At 40.6% G+C, this 15,288-nt stretch overlaps 1 protein-coding gene across 2 annotated transcripts in view; it reads left to right on the plus strand.

The window, feature by feature from the left end:
* LOC147026307 (netrin-G1-like) overlaps positions 1–15,288 on the plus strand; it is a 189,735-nt gene that overhangs the window by 87,778 nt on the left and 86,669 nt on the right. For both annotated transcript variants that reach the window (XM_085881592.1, XM_085881591.1), the window contains 2 exons: positions 400–420; positions 882–926. In XM_085881592.1, the coding sequence (XP_085737718.1) occupies positions 400–420; positions 882–926 (66 nt within the window). The remainder of the gene's footprint in view (positions 1–399; positions 421–881; positions 927–15,288) is intronic.

Raw genomic sequence — 15,288 nt, forward strand, 5'->3', positions numbered from 1 at the left:
TGGCAGCTATGTCCATCCTCATTTTCCTTCTTCCTTGTTCCATTAAAATTGCTTCATTATATAATCAAATAGCATTATCCCTCTGACGGAACATGCATTCTCACTCTTGATAGAAGCCTGGAATGCCATTATTTGCCTCATCCATTTATGCAGCACCTCCATTAACATTTTTATTGCTGTTTAGTATCATTATTGTTCATTGTTTTACAATCCAAAAGAAGAGAAAACATTCAATAATTTTTTTTTTTTTAATTTTTTCCCAAGACTTCAGAAGATGGTTGGAGAGGACATCTGTAAAACGAATTTCGGAATTGCAATGCGTGTGGGAATGGCAGAAGATACGTGGGTCTCTGGCACTGTGGGTAGAGTGACTGACATTGTTCTTTTTGTCTTTGACAGGTGTAGCAGAGGATCCTGGCTGTGAGTACCGATCGCATCCCTCACTCGTCTTCCCTGCTAGCATTAGAACTGCGCTCATTGTACTTTGACACAGATCGGAGCGACAGAACATGATGACATGCAGTCTTTATGAACTCCTTTTAAATTGACATGTACTGCTTTGTAAGGGGGGAATAAGAAGCTCTGATATTGAGAAAGAACAATAATTCATGTTCTTTCACAGTCTGCTTTTGTAAACTTCCTTTTGTGATTAACAAATGAGCAGATATCAGTTTGAGACATCAACAATGACACAATCATTTGAATAATAATCAATATTATCACAAATACATGAATAATCTTGCATATTAAGTTTGTTTACGAAGACTTCCTGCTGTTCTTTTAAAAGAGCTGTCACTTGCAATGTTTCCAACCCCCCCCCCCCCGCATCCCCTCCTCACCTTTACTCATCATGATATATTCAATCCTTATGCCTTTCACAGCTGCAGCCAAGGTTGTTTCATCATCATTCCCCAAGCCAAAGCAGGGTATGTCTTGTTATCGCACCATCCAACTTTATTTTAGCACGTTTTCACTCATCATGCTTCCATGTTTTACTCTTTGTTCCACTAAACAGGAATTAGTATATCGGTTCACGAAAAAATATTTTCACAAAAAAAATAAGTGACCACTATATTCGTTATTGTTGTCTGTCTGTCCCGAGCATAGCTCCGTGGGTTTTGATCCGATTCTGACAAAATTTTGGTGTGAGGTTTATATCATGATCTAGTTGTGTTTTCCTGAAAATGGGTGTGGTGCGCCCATTATGGGCGGAGCCACGCTCAAAAAACATGTGTTTTTCGGGGTAGCCGATTTCAATTTGCATCTTCTCCGAGGGGGTTTGTCCAATCTGGTAGAGGTTTCGGTATTTGGTTAGCCCAATAGCACCTGCATAGCCCCACGGAGCTCGATTTTTCATTTTCGTCCCAAGGTCAAGGTCACAAGGTCACGAACTTAGAAAATTTCAAATTTTGACATAAAAATCATATGACCGCCCAAACTTTGAGAGCTAGGATGACAATATTTTTTATGCATAATATTGAGGTCATTCCGCACTTAAAGTCTTCAAACCATTTTGCTCTATCTCAAACACCTTGCCCGTGGCGCCCCCTTCAAGTTTGTTTTTACGCTGATTTCATCAAAGTATGGATAATCCGAGGAGTGCGAAATGCCATATTGCCTATATGACGTTATATTGTTCCTGGAATGTTCCAGAGGAAGTTTTGCACCAAAGGTCATAATCCTTGACCTTTGACCTTTAAAGGTCACAAAGGTCAAATTTTCAAAGTTGTGGGAATCGAACCGGGTTTTCGACCTTCTTCGACGAACTAACTCCAATAAGCTATAGCACATATCCTGTTTCCTTATTTCAATGTCCACAACATTGTTTTGTGACCTTTAAAGGTTATGCAAAGGTCAAATTTTGAAAGTTGTTGAACGAAACTGCGTTTTCGACATTTTGCAGCTAATAACCTGTCACCCGTACCACATCATGTTGATCATTTTTATAACTTGGTCAAACATTATCACATTGTCTCATCCTTGACGTCTGAAACAATCTACATCGTCAAATACCGCTCGTGAACCATCGTCGTCTTCAGACTTGTCATACTGTAAACTTGTAATTTATTTCTACAAGCTAGCTTCTCTAAAAATATACACAGAAAGTTATTTTCGATGATTCAAGAATATCTTATCACTGCACATCAATGATCGAGCAAAAGTGTGTATGATTTGCAGGTAGAATATGTGATTGCCTGCATCATTATTTTATCTAGCCCTACCACTAGCACTTTACCTTCTCTGCTTTTAACCCCACCTTATCCCGTGCGGAAAGACAGAAAATATCTGTAATGTAGATTATATGATCCATGATCATGGCAGTCTTTACAACATACAATATTGGGTCGAATAATTTACTTCAACAGTGGATGCTTCTCTTCCATTGAGACATGTCTATCACTAAATCTTGTACTGGTATTTAAAATGCATAGGTGTATATATATATATATATATATATATATATATATATATATATATATATATATATATATATATATACATATATATATATATATATATATATATATATATATATATATATATATATATATATATATACACCATCCTTTGACCTGCTTTGAGAGTGAAAGGTGAACTTGTTTGTTGATTTTTCTTCTTCCCGATTTAAGTTTCATCGGCATTCATTTTGATGAGGATTAGAGAGGTGTCCCAATTGTTAAATATATTCTGGGAAACTTTCATATTCGTCGAACCATTATATGTCTCTCGGGGTTTATTCCTTAACCAAAATAAGCTTGTTTCATCCAACCATGCCATGACTACCTATTGGGGAGGAGGGGTGGTGATCTTTAAGGCTTTGGCTTGACATAAAAAGTATCCTCAAATACTGACATTAAAACCTCCATAGTTCCTTGTCGTAGTCATTTTTTAAAGTTAATACTGATATCTTCTTCGTATTTCCTTAACAAATATCTTATTTGCTTTGATAATTCTATTTTAGGCCATTAATTTACTGCTCATCGCTGTGCAACACACTTGATTGATTTAATCAGTCATACTCCATAATAACATTTCTACAGATCACTAGATGTATACGTGCACATGCATTCGTTGTTTGACTACATCACCTATCTTTTGATGAGGATATTGTCTCTGATTTGGCATTGCCAATATATTTTATGAACCAATGTCTTTGAGCCGACAATTAACACCACTGTCCTTGCTCTTGTGGCATCGTCTGCACTTCCTTTCATGCTGGAATGCCATTATATATTTGATTTCCCCTGTTATTAGCAGATCATGATGATGATCATGATGTACTGTGCTCTGCGTCTGGAGTAGCAGAAACATTTTACAATTGCAATCAGTCCTCCTTCACTGTGCACCATTGTGTCTTGCCCTCAGCCAGCGTCCTGAGCTCCCTCAGGTCCTTCATCGATCTGAGTGTTCACAGTTTTGCTTTTTAGGTCAGTCTGCAGCACACAGAGCAGATCTGTGCAATGACGTCCTCTGCGAGCTCGGTACTTGTTAGCTCCCGATACAGCAAATTCCAGGGCTGCTTGTGCCGGTGTGTCTTTTGGCTTCCATAGCACATGGCCAAACATTGACCATCTTTGTTCGGCCACGTGCAATTGTCCTGCTATAATTGTTTTTGTTCTTCTGTAGGATAATCACCTGCCAAGTCACCCAATCGACCAGATTTGCATCTCTAGTTGAGACTGATCTTAAATCTAAAAGGATTGACTGATTTAAAAATATTCCCAGGCATTTATGGTGATGGTCTCTGGAAATATTTACTTGGTAACCAGCCGAGTTCGACATAGTTCCACATCTTTTTTCTCTTTGCCAAGTGTTACAAATACATGCAGTAGATATGAGCACAATAAAGAGTTTTTTGTTAAAATAAAATAAAAAATTCAGATTTCAAGTTATTTTTGTCTTACTTTTTACTTGCTTTAAAATGAAAATTAACTGCAAATATTACTTTAAAAAAAAAAGCACGTGTAAGGGCAAAACATCTTTCTTGTGAAATGTTACATATATATATATATATATATATATATATATATATATATATATATATATATATATATAAATAGTCTAATTATGGTGTTTTAAATCTACTTTGCTTGAGTATTTTATCTTATCTCACCTAGGGTTTGTCTGTTCTAATGAATGCACTCTGTTTTTGAAAGACTTCTGCAGCTTTCTGCAAGGTCAATACAAAGTAGTTCTAGGATCAGAAGATTTGTCCTTTGTTGTGGTGCATTCCATCTGCTCTTCTTTTCCTGCAAGAACATCAAAGCCTCAGTTTCCTGTCCTCGCCGAGCCCTTTTGCTTCTGGCCCTCAGGGATCCCTCTAGCTGACCGGAGTAACAATGACGGCACCACACAGATCTGTGGTAACGAGGACAGACCAGGCATGATGGTGTTTCAATCTCTGCAATATATAAAAGCAAATCTAATGGGGAATGATGAACTAAATCTTCAGGAAAGGAGATGCAAATGTAGAGTGTTATTAAGCACAGAAACGGGCTTTTCAATTATGTTGGATGAATATCACTATATATAGTACCTCCAGATTCAAGTCATCCTTCAGGTATTTTTAGATCCCCTGAAGAGGTGTACATGGATGACAAATAGTCTGCGAGACGGTTTTGATAAAATAAGAGCATAAATAGGAAGTTTTTTTTTTGTTGCAATTATCTCATTGAAAGGTCTCTCAAAGAGTTAATTTTAATCGGTGTCAACATTAAATATCCATAGGAAATTAAAAAATCTACGAACGAGACACTGACAATATTACAAGATGTACCAAAAAAAAAAATAGCATGATGAGGCAAAAGGCCTGCACACACTTACTGTACAAATAAACATGTGACTATATTTTTATGCTAATTAAATATAGACCCAGTAAATAAATGAATAATTAAAAGTTGTCATTTTAAAAAATACTGTGACTATCTCATTTCAATAAGTTTTTCAATGCTGCTCATATGACTGTGCTTTGTTTCCATATGCGTGTTTCAGAAGGTGGAAAGGAGCCCTCCTAGGTCTCAAAGCATCCACCGGTGTGTGTGTGTGTGTGTGTGTGTGTGTGTGTGTGTGTGTGTGTGTGTGTGTGTGTGTGTGTGTGTGTGTGTGTGTGCGTGTGTGCGCGCGCTATATTTGGGATGGTGGGATCTGTCTGGTTTAAAATAGTGTTGCAGCAGTTAAAATTTTTATATTTCCTTCCACTAAAATAAAAATACAGTCTGTAATTTCCCAACAATTCTGCACATAAGAAGAGTCTAAACAAGGAAACTGCCACAAAGGAGGAAACCATTTGGCCCAAGCAATATCTAAATGCCATTAACTTGATGTATAAATCAATGTAATCATCCATGTAATGTTACCATTCTTACCATTACCTTACTTTAACTTATGATCAGCATCGCTTTACTGACACCATTTAATATTGGCAGGTAATTTAGCCAGAGTACTGACATTTTTTGAAGCGTTACTGTGAGATCTGTTATGTCCACAACCTAAATTCAGATTGCACGGCTGGCTTAGCGTTCCCATCTGAAAGACGTCATGCTCTGAGATCGTGTCTCCTGCTCACATCACTCAATGACAACAACCATAGTTAGCTTTGATTCCACATGGAGACAAATCCATTACCAGACGGCTCAAAGCCGAGCACGCCACCAACTGAGCTGTCCTGCAGTCGATTGAACTGCCACACCCAGCCTTTCATAGCTGTGGTTTCCCATGCAAATATGAAGTCGGCTAAACTATGCTTAACTTCACGAGCACTTGTGGGATCAGGTGCATTCAAGCTGATAAGTCCAACGAAAATTAACTGTAATGTTGAAAGTTTAATCAACAATAAATTATTAAATTAATGGACAGCATAACCCTGACATGACAAAATGGTGCTGGTTGATAATTCCACCTCATGTGCAAGTTGAATATGAAGAGCTAACTAAGTGTTTTGTGTTGTATCTACCTCTTATGGTGGCTTTGTAATTAGCATGGTGTTTCTTTGTGGTATCATCAGCCTTTATTTTCATATATGTGGTATAGACAGTAATTTTCTTTAAATAATGCGATCTTGACAGGACAGTAACATGGGTCACTATCCACAAGGGGCAGTGTGCAATGTTCAAGAATATGTGAAAAGCATTTCCATCAACATCAGCAATGGAGAGTGTGGCTTTGCTCTTAATATCTCACCAATCCTTAAGGACATTAACAGATTTTACAAAACAAATGTGCAACTCCTCATTTGAACAGGTGAGGGAAACCATCCAAAAGCATAATATTTTCTACACCTGTTAAACCACCCCCAACCCCTCCGAAAATTTTGCTTATGTATCCATCTTGTCCAGCCTGGTGTTGGCTTCGTGGTTAGGGTGGCTGGCTTGGGACCTTCAGGCTTGTCATCATTCCGAGGTTGGCAAAATGAGTACCAGCATACTGGGGTAACCACCATTCAGGGTAACCTGCGTCAGAGTGGCGACCCGTCCAGGACTGTGCTCCTTGCCAATGGAACTTCCTCAGCAGCCATGTCTGCCTTTAGGGCATGAAAGGAATGGTATTATTATGATTTATTATTATTATTATCATCCATCTTGTCTACCCCTTGCATTCTCCCTACCCCTCGTCATTACCTGCATCCCTTGTTTGTCCTTCTCCATCAATTTTCCCCCTTCTCCTTCTGCCGTTCCTTTTGTTGTGTTGTGTCATGATCCATTCTGTGTTATAGATCTTCCATGAGCCTCGACAACGTATACAAAAAAAAAATTGTTGAGTTTTTGTGAAACTTTGAGTTGTTTTACACATACATCTCACAAAGTGGGCATTTTTATTATATATATATATATATATATATATATATATATATATATATATATATATATATATATATATATATATATATATATATATATACTGTAAACACATACACACACAGTATATGGATGAGTGCAGTTGACAAGGGTTGACAAGGTAGCTTAAGGCCCGGTCACACCTTGACGTTTTAGCCAGCGATGGCAACGTATTAAAATGTATCTAAAACGCTGGCTTACGTTGAACTTTTGATGTTTTTTTTTAAAGATTCAGACGTATTCATAGCGACTTGGTCTTATGTATAACGCATTGGTAATGGACACAGAACGTTTCGTTGTGTTATACATAACTTATACCAACGAATGCTGAACCTGTTGTCGGCCTACACAACCGATGCCCAACGATAGTCTAACTTCGGCATAGCGCGTTGCACGCATCGCCGACGATGTCGTGACGTAGCCTATTAAAAGGCTGACGCACAACGATTCGAATCATAACTGCCGTAGAAATGGAAGTAACAACATCGCGGTCATAACTTGGCGATCTTGCCAGCGTATGCCGACCTAAGAAAAATGTGTCTAAAACGTTGGGGCACGTCAAATACGGTATGAGTAAGTTTGGTATACGTGAGTAGAACGCTAAAGTACGCTATCATACGTCGTAGTAAGTAGAGTACGTCAAGAAATTTTAAACATGTTCAAAATTTTACGACGTACTCGGCGTATGACACACGTTCCGCATGCGATGGGGATAAGTTGTACACACGATATGCGGACGCTTACACACGTCCACAAAGGCTAATTATAAGCTACTCATAAGTCGAAACACATCGCGGTAATGTCTTTTTTACGCGAAACTTATTTCTAACTTATGTTTGACGTGCTTTGAACCAATTCTTTACGTAGTCCCAACACACATCGACGTATGTAGACGTATTCCAATGACGTCTTCCGGTCGACTAAAAAAAAAAAAATTTACGTGTTTCTAGCTTACAACTGCCATATAAAGACGTGTTCGCAGCGGTTTTGGGAATTGGTATATAAAAATGCTGCTCATAAAAGGGAACCCAACAGTGTTTTCGAGTCCTTTTTGAGTCGATGTCCATGTCAGCAGTAACAGTATCAGTATCAGTATTAGTATTAGTATTAGTATTAGTAGTAGTTTGTTCATGTTGGCAGTAGTAGGTGAGTGTGAGGGGAGGGTGTGGGTTATGATGGATCGTCCTTGCGTTTAACGATTTAACGATTTAAATGATAAACTCAACGATTTAAATGGCTGCATCTCCACTATTGAAAGTAGACGCTTGCGCTCAACAATTTGATTTTTTTTACACTCAACGACTTTTAAACGGTACCACTCAGCTATTTTCATTGTTTACAATGAATGATTTAAATTGCTGTCACTCGCCTTTGTTTTTTGACACTGGCGCTCGGAAATTTTAATCGTTTCTATTGAACGTGCGAAATTGCTCAAACCCCACTATTGAAAGTAGACGCTTGCGCTCAACAATTGGATTTTTTTTACACTCAACGACTTTTAAACGGTACCACTCAGCTATTTTCATTGTTTACAATGAACGATTTAAATTGCTGTCACTCGCCTTTGTTTTTTGACCCTGGGGTTTGGAAATTTGAAGCGTTTCTTCTGAACGTGTTAAAACGCTCAAACTCGACTATTTTAAATAGACGCTGCCGATGGACAATTGGAATCATAGCCAAGCTAGACATCGAAGTGTGAACATCCTCGTCATGCCGAAGAAAAGTTTGAAGAATGCTGCAAATAAGTGTCCTGGCCGTGGCCGTGGACGCTGACGCAAGGACGATCCATTATACCGACGTCTTTCAGCCTATGAGTAACTTAAAAGTAACGTCTGTCGATGTGTAGCAACGATCGCGTAACGTGCCAACAACACGTTAATCATAGGTTAGAAATAAGTTTCGGGTACTCTAAACATTACCTCGGCGTGTCTCAACTTATGATTAACTTACAAGTAGCATGTGTTGACGTCTGTCAACGATCGCAGACCGTGCATACAACTTGTGGCCAGCGTAGCGGAACGTGTGAGTCATACGCCGGCATACGTCCTGAAATTTCAAGCATGAAAAAATTTGCGGACAACCAAAAAGTACAACGTTTAAAGCCAACGTACAACGACGTATGGCAGTGTTTGTCAGCGTGCTCTCAATGTTATCAAAACTTACCCATAACGTATTCAACGTGTGCCAGCGTTTTAGAAAAAAAAATTCAAAAATCGGCATACGTTGGCTAAAACGTCAAGGTGTGACCGGGCCTTTAGATGAAGTGCACTTGCTTTTAAAACATATCATAGTGGTTTGATTCCTGATCCGACACCAAACCTTTTCCTTGGCACCCTGTCCAAATTCCAAATCCCTGCCCTGATGAGCACTGGGATAGGCGATGGCAAACCACCCGGCATATTCTTTGCCATGAGTGCTTCACAAGCACCAATGCTCTGGAAAGAGTATGGAAGTTTAATTCCATTGGTTATAAATGGCCACCTGCATTCTGCCAAAACTCTAACTTATCAAAATGTGTGCAAATCATGTGTGAAGGTAAAGTTAATTTAGTACCTGCTCACCTTTCAGCTGTCTGAATTTGGATTCCACTTAACAGGTGTTAAATCTCCATTAAACTGGTGTTCCAGTGCAATGACAGCAGAACTCACATAGAACACCATTATGAAGATGCTAAACCAATTGTCTTTTCTCCAATGATATAAATGGGAAATATCACATGGTATGATTATCAGGACCCCTTCTCGAGAATGGACTGGTCACATAGACAATGACAATAAATTAAGTGGGATCGGAATGTTCAGCAATTTTGAGGTCGTTTTATGCTCAACAAATATATGAACATAATGTAATGGGTTTTTTTTGGAAATGAAGTCGAGGCTCATCGAAGAGCTAGAACAGAGAATGGACCAGTGCATACCAGAACAAAAAAGAATATGAGGAATGAGGGGAAACACGTGGTGAAGTTTCAAGAATTCAAGCTTGTGGCGAGGCAGTTGTCCTGAAACAACTTGCCTTTGCCTTATGGAAAGCGAACCCAACTAAGGGTAATCCAGTTCCTTCCATAAAGCTCAGAACAAGCGTGTATCTACCCTCAGGAGAGCCAGAAAACAACATCTTTCTGAGTTCAAGTCTGAACTCTCAAACTTCTCTCCCTCCTCTAAATCCTGGTGGCATCTAATCAAATCTGTTTATGGAGTATGCTCCCCCTCCATCCCCTCCCTTACCTCAAATGGCCGCACTGCTGATACCGCACGTGAAAAGGCTGAATGCTTAAACTCTGTGTTTGCATCAAAATCATGTGTCCGAAACCCATCGCTTTCTGCACCCATATTACCCAGTCACACCCAACTGTCCCTGGACTCTGCGTCCTTTTCTCCTGACAAGGTGGAGAGCTTGCTGTCAAACCTCGACTCAGATTCTGCAACCGGTCCTGACGGCATCAGCCCACATGTCCTAAAAACCTGCTCCTCTGTTCTTGCTCACCCTCTCTTTGTTCTATTCACCCTCTCATTTGCTCAAGGTCATCTGCCATCGACTTGGAAATCAGCAAACATCACTGCCCTCCTCAAAAAAGGTGCAAAAACAGATCCCTGTAACTACAGACCAATCAGCCTTCTCCAAATCATCAGCAAGGAATCCATCATCGCTTCAGCCATTAATTCCTTCCTCTTCTCAAATGGCTTAATTTCTGATCACCAATTTTGTTTCAGACCAGGTCACTCTACCCTGGATATGCTGCCTTCTGCTCTCCCAACAGTGGATGGAAGTCCTCAATGCCAGACATGAAATCAAAGCCATATCCCAAGACATATCACGTGCTTTTGACATGGTCTGGCACCCTACCCTGCTCACCAAACTCTCTTCCTTCCTATTATGACAAAATTTGGTGGATGAGTTGGGTACGTCAAAAGAATAAGCCAATTAGGTCTTGGCTATGGTCCAGATGCAGATCCGGCCTATCAGAGGGATACAAATTGCAAACTGCTGTCTGGCGGAGGTATGCGCTCCACTGAGTGCCGTTTTAGTCTTGCATTTTGATTTTTAGAGGGTTGATAGAGGTAGAAAATGTCTCCAAATACGTATACTCCTTTCATACTCACAACCTCCTCAATGAAATTCCCATTTCCCTCTCCGCTCCACTTCACCAAATGCTCGCTGTCACCGACTACAAGCTGCCTGGCGGCCATCTCAATCCTCCCATTCACCCATCCATCAAGGTCACGTGACCACAAGAAAAACCTCAAACGCTCGCAATTGGTTCCAATGGGAGTTAGAATTCATCAGCTTGAATTGTGATTTGAACACTCATTTAATATCCCACACACATGGTTTACCTGTCCTCATGATTTATGGTGTCATCATTATTGATTGCTTCTATTTTGATTTTCATTATGAGATAGCTCAAACAACCATGAGTTGCTTTATATTTGTTATTCGTCCATTGTCATTTCTATTTAAAAAAAAAATTTTCAACACAACTTCAAATACAAATAATGGGAACATAGATTAGTGAAAGCCCACCGGCGTAGTGGCGTGCGCCTGTAATCCGGCTACTCGGAGGCTTGGGTTGGAGGATCGCTTGAGGACGGGAGCTCTGCTCTGGGCCGCGCTATGAGAGGGTGTAGGGAATCCCGGAATCATGGCGAAACCCAATCCTTATCCCTGTGTCGTAAGAGGCGACCAGGGTTGCGTCAGGAAGGGCATCCGGCGTAAAACCTGTGCCAAATCAGTATGCGGATCATAACGGATGATCCGCTGTGGCGACCCCTAACGGGAGCAGCCAAAAGACGAACAACAGATTAGTGAAAGCCCATCTTCAAGAAAATAATAATAATTAAGATCATAAAGCCCGAAGTAGCTTCTGAGCTACTTCATTGCATTTGCTCTTCTGATAAAGTGGAATTGTGACACGGTGTGCGCTTCTGGCCCAGTGTGACACAAAGGTCCACACCCCCTGTACATCTCTCTCGTCGTTTCTTGTTAGTTTATACACCAGCTTCTTGTATCCACCATGCAATTCATCTCACGTCCATGAGTCTATCTGCTTTTCATGTTTCCGTTGGATTTCATTTTAAAAAATGTTTTATTTTTATGCGTCTCCTCTGGTCAAGTTCCAGCTCTGCTCCCTCAGCCGTGCAACCCTCCAGGATGTAAGCATTCTTCCAGCAATCCGATCCTCTTGCTTAAACTCCCAAAATCCAGGCTTACTGCACACCTCCATCTTTTGTTCCTCTTTCCCTCATTTGTGGAACTTTTCAATCCCACCCTTCCCTCCAGAGCTTCAAGCAAGCGGTTCACCACAATGTCGTGTCATCTCCCACCCATACTTGCAATCTTTATTCCCCCTCTTCCATGGGTCTATATTTTGTGCATAAAAATCTATAAAATGAACTGAGATACGAACAACTAGGGTGGTGAGAGATTATCCACAATGAAGTTAAAATAGATACTGAGTTGCAGATAGAAGGTTGGCTTGAGGTGATGGTTTGTCACAACCTTGATGGGCTGAAGGGTATACCTAGTACTGCATGGATGTGATGAGAAAGACACACACACACACACACACACACACACACACGCACGAAAAAGGTAAGTGAGGGAGTGGAGGTTTGCAGACAATTTGGACTTGGTGATAGTGAGTTTGTTGTTCAATGTTCATGCTCTCCTGAACACTTTTGTGGTAAAGCTTGCATGTTGAGATGTTCCACACCAAAAAATGCCACCTACAGTCACTGCATTGTTATAAAAAGCATATCTGTGATAACCTGCTGGCAGATATGAGGTCACACTTAATTTGCACTCGACCCATTGGGGATGTTGCCAGAAATGGAGTCCCTTTACTGCATGGTGCTTTGCTACAGCATTCCGTGCCCTACATTTTGGGTTTCCCAAATTCTGAGCTCAAACACATTTCATCTGGTTGCTTCTCTGTCTCAGGCATGAACAGACATAAAGATCAGGTTGATGGTTACCATTCATCTTGGACCTCACCATGACAGACCCATTAGTTTTTCCCAAACATATCAGTTCTTCCTCGCCAGGTGCTGTAAAACTTTAATTTTGTATACAATGTTGAGGCTCGTGGAGGAGAGAGAACATGCAACGGATCAGGATGTAACAGAATGGAAGAGAGGGGGGAAATCCATCAATAGCAGGGAGGAGGGACAGTATAGAGGGAGACTTGGAGAAATAAGAGATCCGGGGAAGAATGAGGGCAAGAGGGCAATATGGATACAGTCACAAACTCTCAGGAAGAAAAAAACCGGAAACTTGGAAAGAAGTGGGCTTGGGAAGGGTTAATGGGGGTAGAAACGATCCTGGTTTTGCATGGGAGATGATCTATGCCTGGTGATTACTTAATGGTTAGAGTGACTGGCTTGGGATCTCAGGGTCCTGAGTTTGAGCCCCTGTTGGCTATTGAATTAACACCAGGTGGGGTTGACGCAGCCTGTCGTCGTCCTGAGGTTGGCGAAATGAGAAGCAGTGTATTGGTAATAGGCGCACTGCATCAGCAGCACAGTTGTGCCCTCAGCCAATGATGATACCTGCAGCATTGTGTTACACGAGGATCAGGAGGGATGATCCGAAATGGTGGTGTGAACAACTGCTCCCTCAAATATATATGATATGAGTTCCCTTTCAAGAAGCTTTCAACACAGGAGGCCCATCAACACCCATCAAGCCTGCTCGATGGTTGTTTGTCTTTGCTCATTCCTTTTCGAATGATGAGCGTCAAGCAACGAAGCAGCACATGCCATGTTTTTATGCCTCCGCACCGACGGTGCTGGAGGCATTATGCTTCCGGGTTGTCCGTCCGTCTGTCTGTCCGTCCGGATTTTCGTTTATGCGATAACTCAAGAAGCAAATAGTAGAATTTCATCAAACTTGATAAAAAGGTAAAGACGGGGCAATTAAGTGATTAGATTTTGGGCCAGATGTGATAAAGGTCAAGGGTCAAAGGTCAAGGTCAAACTCCGAAATTTTGCTGTTTACACCCAAACTCAAGAAATATTGGACAAAATTTCATCAAACTTGGTACAAAGGTAAAGTTAGATGGGGCAATTAACTGATTAGATTTTGGGCCAGATATGATAAAGGTCAAGGGTCAAATATGTCAATACTCAAGTGTTTGTGCGGGAGAGCGGAGGCATACCCGTCGACTGCGCGCGGTCAAATTACTCTAGTTTTATCTTTGGTACGACACTGCTGGAGTTCAGGAGAATAACCTGTAGATGAGCAAATTCTCGAACAGATTATTGAGAAATGTTCATCAGGAAAACTTTCCATATAGTTGCTCGAAAAAGGGAGAACGTTGACATTAGTTAATTTGAGAGTCACTGCTCATGCTTTTGAAGAAGTTGAATGACAAGCTACCTCCATTAAGTGTTTACAGAGTGATGGAAACAAGTTCACTGAAAGAGAAGTAATATTTTCCAATTGGAAGTACAGGGATTTTCAAGGGTGTCAACCCAAATGTTATAGTTGTGGTTATGAAACTACTTAGTTTTAGGGCCACCTCACAAGTACCTGCTGCAGGGAAACGATGCAGGAAATGCAAAGGCAGAGGAACTTTCAAGAAAATGTGCAAAACGAAGACCACTGACGAGAAGTGTCAAAATCAATTTGGTGATAAGGGGAAGAATGTTTATGTAAACGAGGTACTGGCTGAAAATGTTCGTAATAATATACAGTGTGCATCCAATGCCGAGAAAACAGGTTGATTCAGATGTTGGTAAAATAACTGTTGATGTCGGAGATGTATCTACGCTTATGCTCATTGATTCAGGTGCTCGTTGCAACGTGATTGATTGCAAACGGTGAGAAATCCTGAAAGTCAATGGAATAAAATGTAGGTCAGAGACGACTACTAAACAGCTGTACCCGCGTGGTCAGAAACAACCTATGCCCACATCGCAGCAGAGCAATACTTTCTTTTGCATTCTGTGAAAAAAATTCCTTTATCAACAACAACCAGTTCAGCTGTTGGCTCTCATCTGAGCCACTCAACCCCCAAAGTTCTTGTGCTGGTGATCTATTCAAATTCTCTGCATCATTGGCTCTCCCTGCCTGTATTCGGTGGGAATGTGGAATGCGGCTATTACACGTGCATGATGGGCCAAATAGCCTCCCCTCTCCATGTTCCCTTGTATATTTAATCCTGGCTACAATAATGCGTTGTATTACTTTGCTTGTGATTATGAGCAAGGTGACTTCTGTACAACCAAAGGAGGAAACAACGTTTGAACAAAGAAAGATTTAATAACATGGTCATACTGATGCCAACAAGTGAGAATTTAAGGTTACCTCTAATACGACTGCAAATGCAGTTTATTTCGTTTAAATTACATTGACAGCAAATTGAGTCAGCGTCAAATGCATGCATTGTCGACCCAGTTTGGCATTCACAGATAAGTGACATTCTTTAATCCTCTTGAGTAGTAAGTAGTACATTGAC

Source organism: Eptatretus burgeri, chromosome 5, assembly GCF_056783735.1.
Source record: "Eptatretus burgeri isolate ZD-2024b chromosome 5, Ebu_testis_v1, whole genome shotgun sequence".
Taxonomy (NCBI): domain Eukaryota; kingdom Metazoa; phylum Chordata; class Myxini; order Myxiniformes; family Myxinidae; genus Eptatretus; species Eptatretus burgeri.